General features: G+C 38.4%; 1 protein-coding gene across 10 annotated transcripts in view; it reads left to right on the top strand.

Annotated features, from left to right (window-relative positions):
* The window catches only part of MLIP (muscular LMNA interacting protein), a 252,382-nt gene extending 237,972 nt beyond the window's left edge, over window positions 1-14,410 (top strand). For 9 of the 10 annotated variants that reach the window (XM_082729410.1, XM_082729414.1, XM_082729417.1 and 6 more), the window contains 2 exons: window positions 4,143-4,196; window positions 14,081-14,410. In XM_082729410.1, the coding sequence (XP_082585536.1) occupies window positions 4,143-4,196; window positions 14,081-14,086 (60 nt within the window). In that variant the 3' untranslated portion in view covers window positions 14,087-14,410. The remainder of the gene's footprint in view (window positions 1-4,142; window positions 4,197-14,080) is intronic. The other variant, XM_082729415.1, reaches the window with a different exon arrangement.
* Window positions 14,411-14,634: the final 224 nt, after the last annotated feature.

The raw sequence follows: 14,634 nt of genomic DNA on the forward strand, positions 1-14,634 counted from the left end.
GCTTATGCTCTCCTAATGGCAATGTCATACTTAGGAAATACATTTTATGTCGGTAGTGCTACAACAGTTCGTTACATCTATTTTTGAGAGATGTTCTTAGGAAGCTTGCACTATAGCTGGAGCGGTCCACAGTCTAGATGGGGCAACAGGAGTAGATGATACGGCTTTCCCAAGACAAAAGGCGTGAAGGAGATTTACTAGAAGATGTGGTTCAGCAGAAAAATAATCCCAAAGGACTGAATTCTTTTTTTTTTTTTAGATTTTATTTTTTTAAGAGAGAGAAAGAGAGAGAGAGGAGGGCCAGGTGGAGAGGGACAAGCAGACTCCCTGCTCAATAGGGACCCTGGGATCATGACGAGAGCCAAAGACAGATGCTTAAACAACTGAGCCATCCACGTGCCTTCCAAAGCGCTGAATTCTGAATAGCATTTGTAGCACCCTTGGCAATTTTAAAATGTTAGCATTCCTGAAGCACTTTCTCAGCTTTGTAATTTCTGGCAAACAAGAAAACCTACTTCATCTTTGTGCAGGAGGGAGAGCTCTGACACCAAAGCAAGAGCTTTGAATTCCATTTCTCAGGTAGAGTCAAGACTTAATGAAGTGATTTAACCACATTTGGCATATTTCCTTTTTTTTTTTTTTTTTTTCCCCTAGTTGTCCAGGTTCTCATTTCTCCTGTTGGTTTGAGGGCATTTATCTGTCTTTGTTAGAGAAGTTCACGTTAGCTTGGGAGAAGCAGTGACATTTCTGAGAAAGCCACGCTGGTAACAAACACTTCATGAGGCTTTATATCAGGTTGGTGGCAGCTGTGATCAAGAGCGTAATAAAAATCAACTGAACATTTTATTCAAATACCACTTGTTCATTATCCCACAGTAGTGAGTGAGTGAAGGTCCAGTTAATCTGTTATACAATATCTGAGACATGAGTTTCCATCCAGGATAAAATATGTTTTGTCTCATTTCACCTGAGCTTTTTATTTTCACGGTTCCTCCTGTGTTGAATAGTGTTCTGATGATAAAATTAGTAACTTTTTTTTTTTTTTTTTGAGGCATAATGGTAATTTGCTTTCCAGAACACTTATAACCAAGTAAACAGGCTTGGATAACTATGGCCTTCAGTATACTCCTACTCTCTAGATAGCACACAACTCACTTACTCAGAATTTATTTCATTAAAAAAAATTTTTTTTTAAGCAAGCTCTATGCCCAACATGGGGTTCGAACTTATGCCCCTGAGATCAAGAGTTGCTTACTCTATTGACTGAGCCAACCAGATACCCCTGTAAAATTTATTTTAATGTTTTAGTTTCACTGTCTCCCTCCTTATTGTGAGAAGATTTTCACAGCACATTTTATTGACCCCTCCTCCCCTGCACTTAGCCTCTCTAGCCCTCGAGCACTACAAAATGTCTCCATTCAGCAGACATATCACCATTCAGCATTATTTCTCTCTAGTGCTTCAGTGGGTCTTCCCGAATCAGCAACATCAACATGTCTACCTGATGCTGCTTCACTCATCCTGGAGAGTAGGAGTCTAGAGTCACCCAGAAAAATCTTGAGTCTATTCCATACTCGAAGGCAATGCTTTAATCTAAGCTTCTTCTTGATTCTCTCCCTCAGATTACTTAAATCTTCCAAGTGCCTCCCCGCTCACCAGCCTTCCATATTTTGCACATCAGCCACATAGGCTTTTTCTGACATGAAAATCTGATCACATGTGCCCCTTTTCTTCCTTAAAGTACTTCCGTGGTTTCTCACTGCCCGGAGAATGAGCCAGATTCCTCATCTCACATATAAACTCCCTTGGATTATGTCTGCAGTGCGGCCCTTCATAGCCACTCGGGGCACTCCTGACTGCCTCCGACCTTTGAATGGGGCACTCACGCCTTTCATATGTGGCTCTTCCTTCTGTGGAATGGCACACAGCCCTCCCTTCCTCTGGTTCCCCATCCCGTCTCCTGAGTACCTTCCGGCGTACTACCCCTTCATCCTTGCTTTGAAAGCATAGCATGTGGAACTTTCATCCGGATTCCAGTCATGGCTCTGCCATTTACTGGTTCTGGACCTGCAATAAGTGTCATTCTGCCTCTCCGTGCATTGGTGTCCTCATCTGTGAAATAGGGTAATACTAGTGCTGACCTCACCAAATTGTTGTGAAAACAAAAGAAATACATGTGATGAATTTGTCACATGAGTACATAATTATGATGGCTAAATCTACTAATCTTCAAATATCACATTTTATTTTACATTTGCAGTCAGTTTGAGGATAATACAAAGGCAAACCCTCAATGATAAGCAATCATAGATAGAAGAAAGCATCCCAAAGCCAAACATAAATGATTTGGGGATTACTAATTAATTCGGATTAGTCATTTTCTGTTCTCTTTTGTTGATTAGGGTAATTAACATATAGTTTTTGAAATTCAAGATTAAAATGAAGTGAATTTAAATGACCAGTACCTATATTGGAAAGAAGGAATGGAATGTAAAAATAGGTATTACATAATTGCTCAATTACCTTTCTAGTCTTAGCCGAACATTTTATTGGAAGAGTTCCAACATTTTTAAATTTTAGGATATTTATCCTATTCTATTTTAGGAGACCAGGAGACTGAAAATTTGACATTGTGAAAACTCTGATGATTTATATAATTACCCTACTGCATAGCCCAGGTATGCTAAAGGGTCTGTTTCCTCCAGGACCAATTACTTGGGTCTAGGGTTTGAAATGGTAGTAGGGTCCAGTCCTGAGCCATGCTGAGGATCTCAGGAGACCCTGATGAACAAGAGAAAGTAAGCACTTCCAGCTCATTTCTGGAATGCTGTTTAGATCTCTCGTTGGCTCTGGGGATAGATCATGCTTCTATTTAAAGCAATGGCCTCGGGCAGCCAGGAGTCCTGATGTTATGATACCCAGAAGTATCTATTTCATAGTTGGGAACAGAGTGTAATGTTTGGGATTTAGTGAAACTAGAACTTTGGATAAAAACAGGCTCCATTCTTGAAACTCTGCTGGCACAGAGGGAAGGAAGCCGGAAGAAATGTGAAGCAGGATCTCCTTGGTCTTCCCAGCCACCGGGGATGGCATGGTCCCGGGCCCAAGGCCATCTTGCCAAGTTTCACTGGAGGATTAGGAAGGAGGAGCTCTTCTATTGAGTTACTGATTGTATCAGGACCCTCCTGAGAGTGAAAGCCGGGGCAATTATTTTCCTACTCCCATTTTGCCCAGAACAATAACAGAAACAAGGAATGTTCTTGGCACACTGGGTGCTGTGGTTATCCTGAAGCTCGAATGAGGAGAGATGGTGAAAGAAAGGGGGCAAACAGATTTATTACAAATGATAGCTCTCCCCTGCTCTTCTTGTGTGTGGGTCCCTCATTCTGCCTCTCTCTTTTTCTTGCATTATCTATGTCTTCTTCTGCCTTCTTAGGTTTAAGTGTATGTCTAATGCTCAGATGACCCATGCAACAATCAGATTTCTCTTACAGAAGCACAAAACCTCTTTTCTGTGAAAATGTTACTGTGTTGTAAACTGCATTATAACAACATATCCTAGAAGATGACAATGTTTGTGAAGTCCCTGTACATTGACATTATTACTGTTTGCAATAATGCCCATTGCTTTATGTTTCAACGAAGCATTTACTATCTCTGGAACATCTGCATTTACTGCAGGTCTAAGCACGATTTGTTTCTTTTGTTGGAGCTTTTCAATTTGAAGCCTATTATGAGAGCGGAGACATAAATATAGCTTCATTTCCTCTATGTGAAATCTGTCAGTGTGCTTTAACAATTCATTCATTCAATAAGAAATTAATAAGTGTCTATACTATACGCCAGACACTGTTGGAGTTTATGAGGGACACAAAGATACCTAAGATGTGGTCTTGTGCTCAAAGTATTCACTGCTGCCACTGTGTGTGTGTGTGTGTGTGTGTGTGTGTGTGAAGACTATCTGCCCTGTTTTTAATTACAAATCAGTTCAAATCAAATGTTTACACTTGGAAGACTCTACTATGATCGGCAATAATATACATATGTCATTGTTTATATATTTAAATGAAATGTAAACATTTATTTTCCTCACTTCTACCCCCACCTGCCCCCATCACATCCTGGGCGTCGTTTCTGTGAAGCTGAGTCATCCAATGGTGGCTATCCCTGAACACGAAACTCTTGATTCCAAAGAGGTAAATGTAAGATACAATTAGAGATGTAGTTATCCATTTCCATGTGATACTAGATTTTAGAAATAAATCTTATTTAAAAATATTAATAAGATCATGCTTTTTAATTCCCTCTTTAAATTTAAATTTTTAATTTTTTATAGATTTTATTTATTTATTTGACAGAGAGAGATGCAGCAAGAGAAGGAACACAAACAGGGGGAGTGGGAGAGGGAGAAGCAGGCTTCCTGTGGAGCAGGAAACCGGATGCGGGGCTTGATCTTAAGACCCTGGGATCAGGACCAGAGCCAAAGGCAGATACTTAATGCCTGAGCCACCCAGGCACCCCATAGTCCCCCTTTTACTTTAAAAATAAAACTAACTGGCCCACTTTGTGGTGTTCAGAAACAGCTGATACTTGGGTAAGTAAATTTTTGCTTCTTGACATGGAAGGTGGTTCTAGAGGTTCCCATATGTGTAGCATCTTGATCACAAACCAGCTATTTCTATCCCCATGTCCGCCTTGGAGATTACCACTTTGGATTCATATGCGAAACCCTGTTGCCATCTTTTGATGGTCAAAGGGTGTCCGCCATACTTATGGTGGGTCTTATGAAGAGTATCACCAGTATCTCCTGGTGTCTCAGTTTCAGCTCATTGGAGAATCTCTGCTGTCACTGAGCTCTGCCCCTGATCCCTTGGTAAATTCTGCTTGCGTCAGGAAGCATGTAGGCAAAAACATGCCAGCTGAAATAGAGTCTCTGGTTTTCAGACAAATGTGTAGTCACTTTCACATTTTGAGCTGATGAAAAATAAATTTAAAAAAAAAGCACAAAAAACCCTCCGTATTTCTAGAAATACTATACCAAACAGGCAAAGAAAAAAATCTGTATAGGAATTTTGATTTTCTGTTGATCAAGAGCAAGAATAATTGAACAATGCTTTCTTCTTCTACATCCTTTCAGACAAAGTGATAAATGTGAGGGGGGGGGGAAGTGATTTTTAAAGGACTTTTCTTTTACAAGGGAGTAAGAGAGCCCATGCTTTCATTTCAAATATCCTTGCAAATGAGACATGGTCAAAAAAAGAAACATAATACAAAAGAGAAGTAGGAATAATAGAGTTCTAAATAAAATGTAACTTTTCCTCAAGCAAATTTTCTATAATTTCGAGCATCTTATCTATTTTTCATAAACTGATGTTCCTATTGTTGCAAATTTTAGAACCTTTGTTATATGGGACCATGTGGCTTTCTGCTATAACATTAGGCATTAAACTAGAAAATTGTGTTATGAATAGATGTGAGTTTTTATCCTTGAGCACATCTTTGATTATTTTTAAATTGGATTATTGGTTCCATGAGTATGGACATATGGGAAAATTTTAATAGATATAGCCAAATTACATTCCTGAAAAATTATAACAACTCACCCTAGAAGGAGGCTGTTTTTATAGCTCCTTTCCTGTACTCTTGCCAGCACTGAGAATTATCATAATTGTCAATTTACTGAGAATTTGCTATATGTTAGAATATATTATGCACTCTATATGCTTTATTTTACTTATCTTCACAAAATGAAGTTAAGTACTCTTATTTCCATTTTACAGATGAGGAAACTGAGACTGAGGGAAATCAGTATATTGCCTAAAGTGAAATAGCTGGGAAGTATCTGCTTCATCAGGAATTGAATCCAGATCTGACTGCCCAGAGTCAATACTCTTAAGAATTCTACCATACTCTGTCCAGCTCTCTATCCAAATCTCTAGCTATGCTATCTAAATATTTCTCCCCCTCCTTTTTTTTTTTCTTTTTAAGATTATTTATTTGAGAGAGAGAGAGCAAGAGATCACAAGCAGGGGACTAGCAGAGGGAGAGGGAGAAGCAGGCTCCCCACTGAGCAGGGAGCCCGATGAGGGGCTCTATCCCAGGACCCTGGGATCATGACATGAGCCAAAGGCAGACACTTAACTGACTGAGCCACCCAGGCATTCTAAATCTTTCTTCCTTTTAAAATCATGCCTGGGTGGCTCAGTCAGTTAAGTGTCTACCTTTGGCTCAGGTCATTGTCCCAGGGTCCTGAATGGAGCCCCAAGGTATGCTGCTCGCTGCTCAGTGGGGTGCTTCTGCCTCTCCCTCTGCCTGCTGCTCCCCCTACTTGTGCTCTCTCTCTCTCTCAAAAAATAAAATCTTAAATAAATAAATAAAATAATATTTTAAAATATTGATTATTTAAAAGGAAATATTTTTCACATATCTTTGCATTTAAAGAATTCTGTATTTTTCTACTCCTTTTGTCTATTTTGTCTATGCATTGTGATATACATTTATCTACTGGTACGGTAATATCTTTCTTACTGAGTTGTAAACTCCCATTATATATTAAGGATATTAATTCTTTGTCAAATGCACTAGCCCTTTCAGTGTGACAGTGGCAGATTATGTAATAGTAAAAAGTTGGACAATTATGTCCAAAAATAGAATGAATAAATTTTACACATTTCAGTGAGTGTTTTCCAAACTTTCCCATTCAGGCATTGACTTAACTTGCTCTGTGTTTCTTGTCACTGATTAATTAGGTTCTTGACTTCGTAACCTGCAGAGGCTTATCTTCTCTCCACTCTTAAGCCATTCCTTCTGCCATCTGATCCTTTTCTTCCTTTCATCTTTTTTTCCAAGTAATCTCTGCACTCAACACGGGGCTCAACTCATAACCCCAAGATCAAGAGTCCTATGCTCTACCCACTGAGCTAGCCAGATGCCCCCAAATTTTACAAATTTTATGCATTTCAGATGAATGTAAAAAGAAATAATCAAATGTTCTTTCTTTCAAACATAATAATTTTGGCTCAAACTCACATAGGCTGTTTCTACACAATAAGAGTGTTTCTACACAGTAATAGAAAATCAATTGTTTATTTAAATAACAAAGACATCCAGTTCAGATAATAAGTGCTGAATTAAGGACTTTGGAATGTGTTGCAAAAAAGAATAGCTTGGGTGCCATATTTGCATTTTTTGCATCAATTATCATAATTTGAGAGACAAAACTTAAAATTAAGCTAGTGGGTAAGATTAACAAAAGATGATTTCAATCTCAGGTTTGGAATATATGAGAGTAAAGAAACTAAAGTTTGAAGTTTAATATTTATGAGAGATAGTACATTACTGTTGGTATTAAAAGAAACATAAATAATTAAGCAAAAGGCCATTTTATTTTTCCAGTGTGCTGTATTTTACTTGTTAGTGATATTGGCACATCTTAGAGCAATTTCACAACTTCTTACAACTCCTTCTGGTATGTGGCAGGCTGCAATACGGACTTGTACATTTTTCACAAACCCTCTTATTTTTTATTTATTTACCTACATGGCACCAACCGAGAACATGATCTGTTTTAAATACAACAATTCTATTCTTATGACTCTGTGGCTTAAGGAGTAACCCATTCCAGTTAAATACCCAGTGAAAGTAAAGAATTTTAGAGGAAACTTTACCGGATCTCAGAAATTCCCCCTTGGCTTTTCTTTCATTTCCTAAAGCAAAGTTTGCCTTTCTTACTACCAGAGTCCCACCTCTTATTTTCAGTCATGTTATTTGTAGATAACTAGTTTTTTAAAAATTTGTTTTGTAATTCCTTTAAAAACTAACAGATTTCAGATTTATCTGGTTGGATTTGCCCCTTGTTTGTTTGTTTGTTTGTTTATTAACATATAATGTATTATTGCTTCAGGGGTACAGGTCTGTGAATCATCAGGCTTACACAATTCACCACACTCAACAGGCCACATACCCTCCCCACTGTCCACCACCCAACTACCCCACCCCTCTCACACTTCTCCCCTCCAGCAACCCTCAGTTTGTTTCCAGAGATTGAGAGTCTCTTACGGTTTATTTCCCTCCCGATCCCATCTTGTTTCATTTTTCCCCTTGTTTTTATAAATCATATGATTTTAAAAATACACTTTAAAACAACTAACTCAAAACAACATTTCCAGTTATAATCTAGTTCAGGGGTTCTCAGCTCTGGTGGAATATTAGATAGACTCCCCTGGGACTTTTTAAAAGCCCCAGTAGCAGGGTTTCACTCCAGGCAAACTAAGTCAAAGATCTCTGAAGGGAGCAAAGGTGGTGGTGGTTTGAAAATCTGTCCAGGTTGCACAAATGGGTGACAAGAATGGAGATTTTCAAATTCTAGCTCCTTTCTGGATAATCTAGGAAAGCAAGTCAGTTATTCGATCTCGGAAACAAAAATTTGAAAGTCAAAGCAGGAGAATCCTCGAGAAGTTTGTTTCAGGAAATGCTTTGAATTCATAGAAAAAATGAGGTCACATATTTCTGCCTACCATGATAAAGGTTTAACATGTGCTTTCTTTCACCTGGTAGGTTAATTTTGAGAATTAACCTATAATAAAACCTAAGATTTCTTCGTGTTTTCTTTGATATTCCACACGAGCATGGAAAATCTTCAGGCTGGGCCAAGCTGAGTGTGGGGAGTTTCGTGGGGGATAGTACATTCCAAAGGATTTTTTTATTTAGCATTTTATACGGTACTTTAAAAAATCCTTGGCCAGTGACAAACCTTCATACAAAAAGATGAAATCTCTAAATAATTGATTGGACCTGATCAATTTTCAAAGAAGCTCACTTTCATACTTGTCATTTGTTCACTCACAGCAAGGCAGTAATTTCCAAAGTAGGTGCATCTATAACACCACCTCATTTATAGAAAACTCCCTGCCTGAAGTAAATGATTTCTGCATAAAGTTACTTAGAAGAAATTAAATTCTAGTTGCAATAATTGTTTCTGATTGTATTTATCATGTCTTGTGAATTCAGCAACTCTTTGATCCACAGCTACTCTGTAGTCCTCTTCTCTTTTCGCAGGCTTAATTGTAAACGTTGTAGTGAGGGAAGAGATAGAATCAGACCTGCTGCTCTTCACATCGCCTGCTACACGCAGCCCTGGGTCCATTTTATTTTTCACTTGAGGGTCAATTGATTTCCAAAAACATGATTAGATGCAGTTGACTCTGACCTTTTGGATCCACTTGCTCTTAACACAACTTGAGAGCTAATCATTCACCAGCTGCCCATAAACACATACTAGGCAAATTCTTCTGTTTTCTCATTCCTTCTCTGTGCAGAGTTTTGATAAACATTTAAGAGTTGGCAAGATAGCAATAGTGCTAGCAAGGTGACTACAACTGATTTGCTGCTGTGGTGCACATAAGCATTTTGTGTCTATTTTATTTCAAATTCCAGAACCTCCATTGACGTTTCAAGTTCTAATCTTAGGGGACAGCACGTCTCGTTCCTTTTATCTCCAGTCTCCAGATGAGAACATAGGGAAGAGAAAATGAGCGTCTTGTCCTTGGAAGCCACTCTCATTTTCTGGTTTGATTCAAGGGTAAAAACGAAATTATCAAGAGAAATGGGCCCACTCTGTTCCCTTGAGGCAATTTCCCATAAATGTTATTTCTCAAAATCAGGCTTCGATAAATCTTGGATTGCTGAGTTCAAGGTTGTAATCTCGGGCAAGAACTCAGGATCTGGATATTATTAACTGCTGATTAAAAGAAAATTCATATGCTTTGATAGACAACTGCCTAGAGAGCCAGAGTAAATTTATCTAATAAACACAAATAATATGAACACTGGAATGGTTAGCCACCCTGCTTAGGTATCCAGGTAGACAAGGCAATCAGAAAAAGAAGGACATTCCTAGTGCAGGTTTGGCACCCCACTGAAATGACTTTCTTGGGTTATAAGCCCCCTGCATGTTTTGGGGAAATATAATTTTAAAAAAATTCTGCTGGCCCAGAAATCATTTTCTTAAAGATAGTAGAGAAAGGAAACACTTTTGTTATTAAATAAGCATTAAATTAGAATGTTATATGCATCACAATCACACAGAGATGGCAAAGACAGGAAGAAATCTCACGCTTCACATAGTCAAGGGGATAAAACCCATTATATGCACATTTGTCAAGATAAACAATAATTCAATGCATCCTCAAGTAATAAGACTTGGCAGTAGTATTTATTATACATAGTTCACCCTAAACTGCCTGGCAATTGGGGTAACCACGTTAGTTAATTGGCTTTACGCCAAGCAAAAGTACAGTTTTCATATCTTTTTTTTTTTTTTTAAAGATTTTATTTATTTATTTGACAGACAGAGATCACAAGTAGGCAGAGAGGCAGGCAGAGAGAGAGAGGGAAGCAGGTTCCCTGCTGAGCAGAGAGCCCGATGCGGTACTCGATCCCAGGACCCTGCAATCATGACCTGAGCCGAAGGCAGCGGCTTAACCCACTGAGCCACCCAGGCGCCCACAGTTTTCATATCTTTATGATGAGTTAGTTTTACCACTTGGAGCCAGGTGTCAGCTAAACTTGGCCAAAGTTAGGCTCTTACCCTCTCTCAGAGACTAGGAGACAGGGATACTGTCTCATCTGGACATTTACATACAAAGGAATGGTTCTCAAAGGCCTTGAGAAAGACATTGCTGGGTCTTAAAGGTGACAAAATGCCTTTTGACTTTTCAGAGGAATGTGTATGTATTTCCAAGGGAGGAGAATATATTTACAGTGACAAGTTCTTTTTTAAAGTAGATGCTCTATGAAGGAGGGAGGGAAATTGCTTCCCATATTTTCTTTTTTGAAAGATTTATTTATTTTATTTACTTACTTATTTTAGTGTGGTGGGGGAAGGAGCTGAGGGAGAGACTACAGACTACAGACTCCCTGCTGAGCAAGGAGCCAGTGAAGGGCTGTCTTACCACCCATGAGCAGAAACCTGAGCTGGATGCTTAACTGACTGAGCCACCCAGATGCCCAGCTTCCCTTATTTTCAACAAAGAGAATGAAGTCTCTTCTTTCTAATTTCCCTTTGTTCTTTCAACTGGTAGACAAGGGGCAGATCTGCAATCTGAAAGTCTTACTCTGAAGTAGTCAATAAAAAGACGCAAGTGTCATTTATTTTTCTTTTCTAGGGACACAGCTGAATCAAATGTAAGAGAGGTGGGGGTTTGGTAAAATTGAGGTCCCTCCTTCAAAGTCATCTCAATAGATTATTGTTGGTTTTGGCATTGTCGTGAGTCATGGTAAAGCTGAGCAAAAGTCAGGGAACTAAGTGGACTTCCAATCCTCTGTGTGCTAATTTTTCAAGAAAAACAAAATAAGATCAGGGCTTATAATTATTTGGAGCTCAGGTTATCCAGATATTAAATGTTTTGACCCCAGATTCAATGTGATGCTCTCTAGTATCCGCTATATGTATATTCTCTATCTATCAGGCTACTTTTATAGCACCCTTAATTACTGCATGTTTTATAACTCTGGCTTCTGGACAATAAATTCTCATCTGGATCTTGTGTTTTCACACCGAAGTTAGTAGTTACGTAAATGTCCAAAATACATTTAGAATCTTTTGGAAAACAATGAGTATATAGTAATAAGATTATATACATTTCCTGTAAATAACATTTTTGGGGGAAGTCTGGTTTCATAGTTACAAGGGCACATACGTAGATCATTTGGCTTTCTTTTGGCAAAGAAAAGTATACATGAATGGTTTTGTATAAGAAGGGAAAAAAATTCACACAGCACATTCTTTTAAGAAATGCTTTCTGTAACATTGGTTTAAAGTTTTATACCCTACATTACTTATTATCCAAAGTTCACTAAAAAAATTGGGATTTGAGTCCCTTCAAAATTATGATGTTTAAAAATGCCTTAAGTTCTTATTTATATTTTCTTATATCCAAAATAAGTGTGTTGTTCAACTGGCAGCGTAAGACAGTCCCGAGCCTCAACTACCGGGAGGCTCGTCTGAAACATAAGGATTTATTTATTTATCTTATTAGTGAACTTCATCTTTCTGAAATGTCAGACCTTTGTTTTTCCCAAGTTATTGAATGCCGTATGCGCTGAGATTGGCAAAGGTAACTAAAGACTTGACAAAATGTTGAAAATCCCAACTCTACCTGTCATAGCATAATGCATCCCTTCAAACCAACTGCGGAACTGTGATTCCAGACATGACTTTGATCTGCCCATGGGTTCAGAAAGAACTGAGAAATAGTGCTGGGTTTGCCAGCAGGGCCACAGTGGATGAGCTACCTCGTCCTCTTCGATCTGACTTAATTACTTACATAATTAAAAATCTTAAATGAAAAGAATTCAGAGGACATTGAGTCTAGTATTTGACTGAATGTTACTATCCTGTCTGTACTTATATCCTTGCATATCATCTGTTTATGTACTTTCAATGATGCAGTTGATCATTTATAAGCCAGACACAATATGGGCTTTCGTATATGGCCAAGACAGTCTAATGACTACAGCACCAACAAAAACAAATAGGAAACACTGGACAGACCAGGGTTTAATTTCAAATGCTGTGGCCTTGGGCACTATATTTAATTTTTTTTGAGCCTCAATTTCATTCTCTGTAAAATGAGATCAAGGGATAATGGTGAAGATTTGCATTTATGCATGCCAAGTGCTGAGTGTATAAAATACATAACACTTCATAAGCATTAGCTAAAGGATGATGATTCCTTTAAATCTCTTGCAGTATTAGCTACCAAATGTTGGTACTTTCAGGAAAATCAAATAGACAGTAGTCTTTATTTGTTAGAAAAGGAGGAGATGTGATTTAGTCATTTTCTCCTTCTATTTTAAAGCTTCGGAGAACCCCAGATGATGGAAACTACAACTTAGATATTTCATGACTACTGATTTTCTGTGGCCAAAAAAAAATTAGTGCAGTGTGGAGCTACCCCCTTGTTTTAGTAGCTTTTTCCTTACCTCCTCCTTCTCATCTAACAAATGTAGTTTCTCCTAAATGATACAGAATGTGTCCACGTTTCACATTTCTGCTTCACTGCTCGGCCATGCAATACTCAGGTTTCTGGTCTGCTTTACTTAGCCCTTGTACACAGCTAGTGCTTCTTTTGGAGTCATGTCTCCCAGACCATGGCTTCATCATCCTGTGATCCAGCCCAGGGCAAAACAGGGAGACTTGCTTACAGAAGAGCGGTGGGTCTCTTCTCTTCTCCACCTGCCATTTTGGAATGCTCCATTGGCACCCGGAAGTATAAAGTTATGGATATCTTCTTCCATTAGTGCCCTTTCATCATTGTTCAATCAGAGTGCTGTTTTAGAACTACATTTCTCTTCTGCCCTTATCTCTGATACTTCCTTTTAAACTTCCTTCTTTGATTTGTATAATCTACTTAATCCCTCCATTAAATTTATATCTTCTGTGCTGGAGAGTCCAACCTTGTCAAATAGGAACACATGGAGATGGATGGATAAAGAAATTATGAAAATCACTCCTGGGTCACACAGTAGCATTATAAATCCAGTTGAATCAGTATATGGAACAAAAACAAAAACAACAATAGGCGCCCCACTTGCTGTCTGTCTTTTGTAATGGTCCATTTTGCAAAAGCTGGGATTTGTTCCAGTCCCACTACTCGTTCCCTCCTTGTCTGAGAGATTACATTCTAGGGAATGGTGGAGGCATCAGCGCTAAAGGACAGGGGTGGGACAGCAGTCAAGTGATGAGTGGGTGAGGGCTTATGGGTGGGATGTGGAAATGCTGTACCTTAAGGCTGCACCAGCCCCTCAAAGCCATCATAACCCTTTGCATGAGACCAGAGCTGCTTGCTGAACTCTCAAGAGATCAGAGTTTGATGTGAAGGTACAGCTGTAGGTTTTTATTATGCCGTTAATTGTGTAACAAGAAAATAGCTCCTAAGGGGAAAAATAAAAATTCCCCACTATAAATAATTTTTTATATGAGACTCTATGTCCAAATGCTAATGTATACATTTTCAGGTGTAGTTTTGACGTTTTATTTATCTCATCAACCTAACTACTATTTCCTCTTGTTTTGTAGCAATGAAGTTTGAGCAGAAGCTGGAAGCAGGCTGCGCTGAAGTTTTCTGGAATGCTGGTGCTAATTACTTGCTAGATTTGATGTTTAATTTTTTTTTTTCCTATGAGTGTTTCCTTTATGAACTGCAGTAGAAGTAAAAAAAAAAAAAAAAAAAAAAAGTGTCCTGCAGGCATATAACATCACAGTACCCTACTAACACCCAGCGTAGAAAAGATTTATCTATAGCTTCTTGCACCACTGTTAGAGCCTTTAATGCCTTCTATTAAGCTGACAACAATATTAGCATGCCCCTATATTTAGCTGCCAAATAAAGAAGAACCATGGGTAAATAGAAGAATGGTTGTGACTATTTTTCAACACCACTATTATTTAATGCATACATTACTTACTGAATTAGGTTTTATTTCCCTTTAGATTGATTGGTTGATTTTTTTATGTGTTAAAAAAATGAGCAACTTTTAAAAAATGAGCCCCTGCCTGCTTTCAGGGGATGCTAATATTCAGAGGTTCATTGTGGTAATCTTGAACATGAGAAAGCTGGCATTTCACATAAC

The sequence above is a fragment of the Mustela nivalis genome, assembly GCF_964662115.1.
Source record: "Mustela nivalis genome assembly, chromosome: 5".
NCBI classification, from domain to species: Eukaryota; Metazoa; Chordata; class Mammalia; order Carnivora; family Mustelidae; genus Mustela; species Mustela nivalis.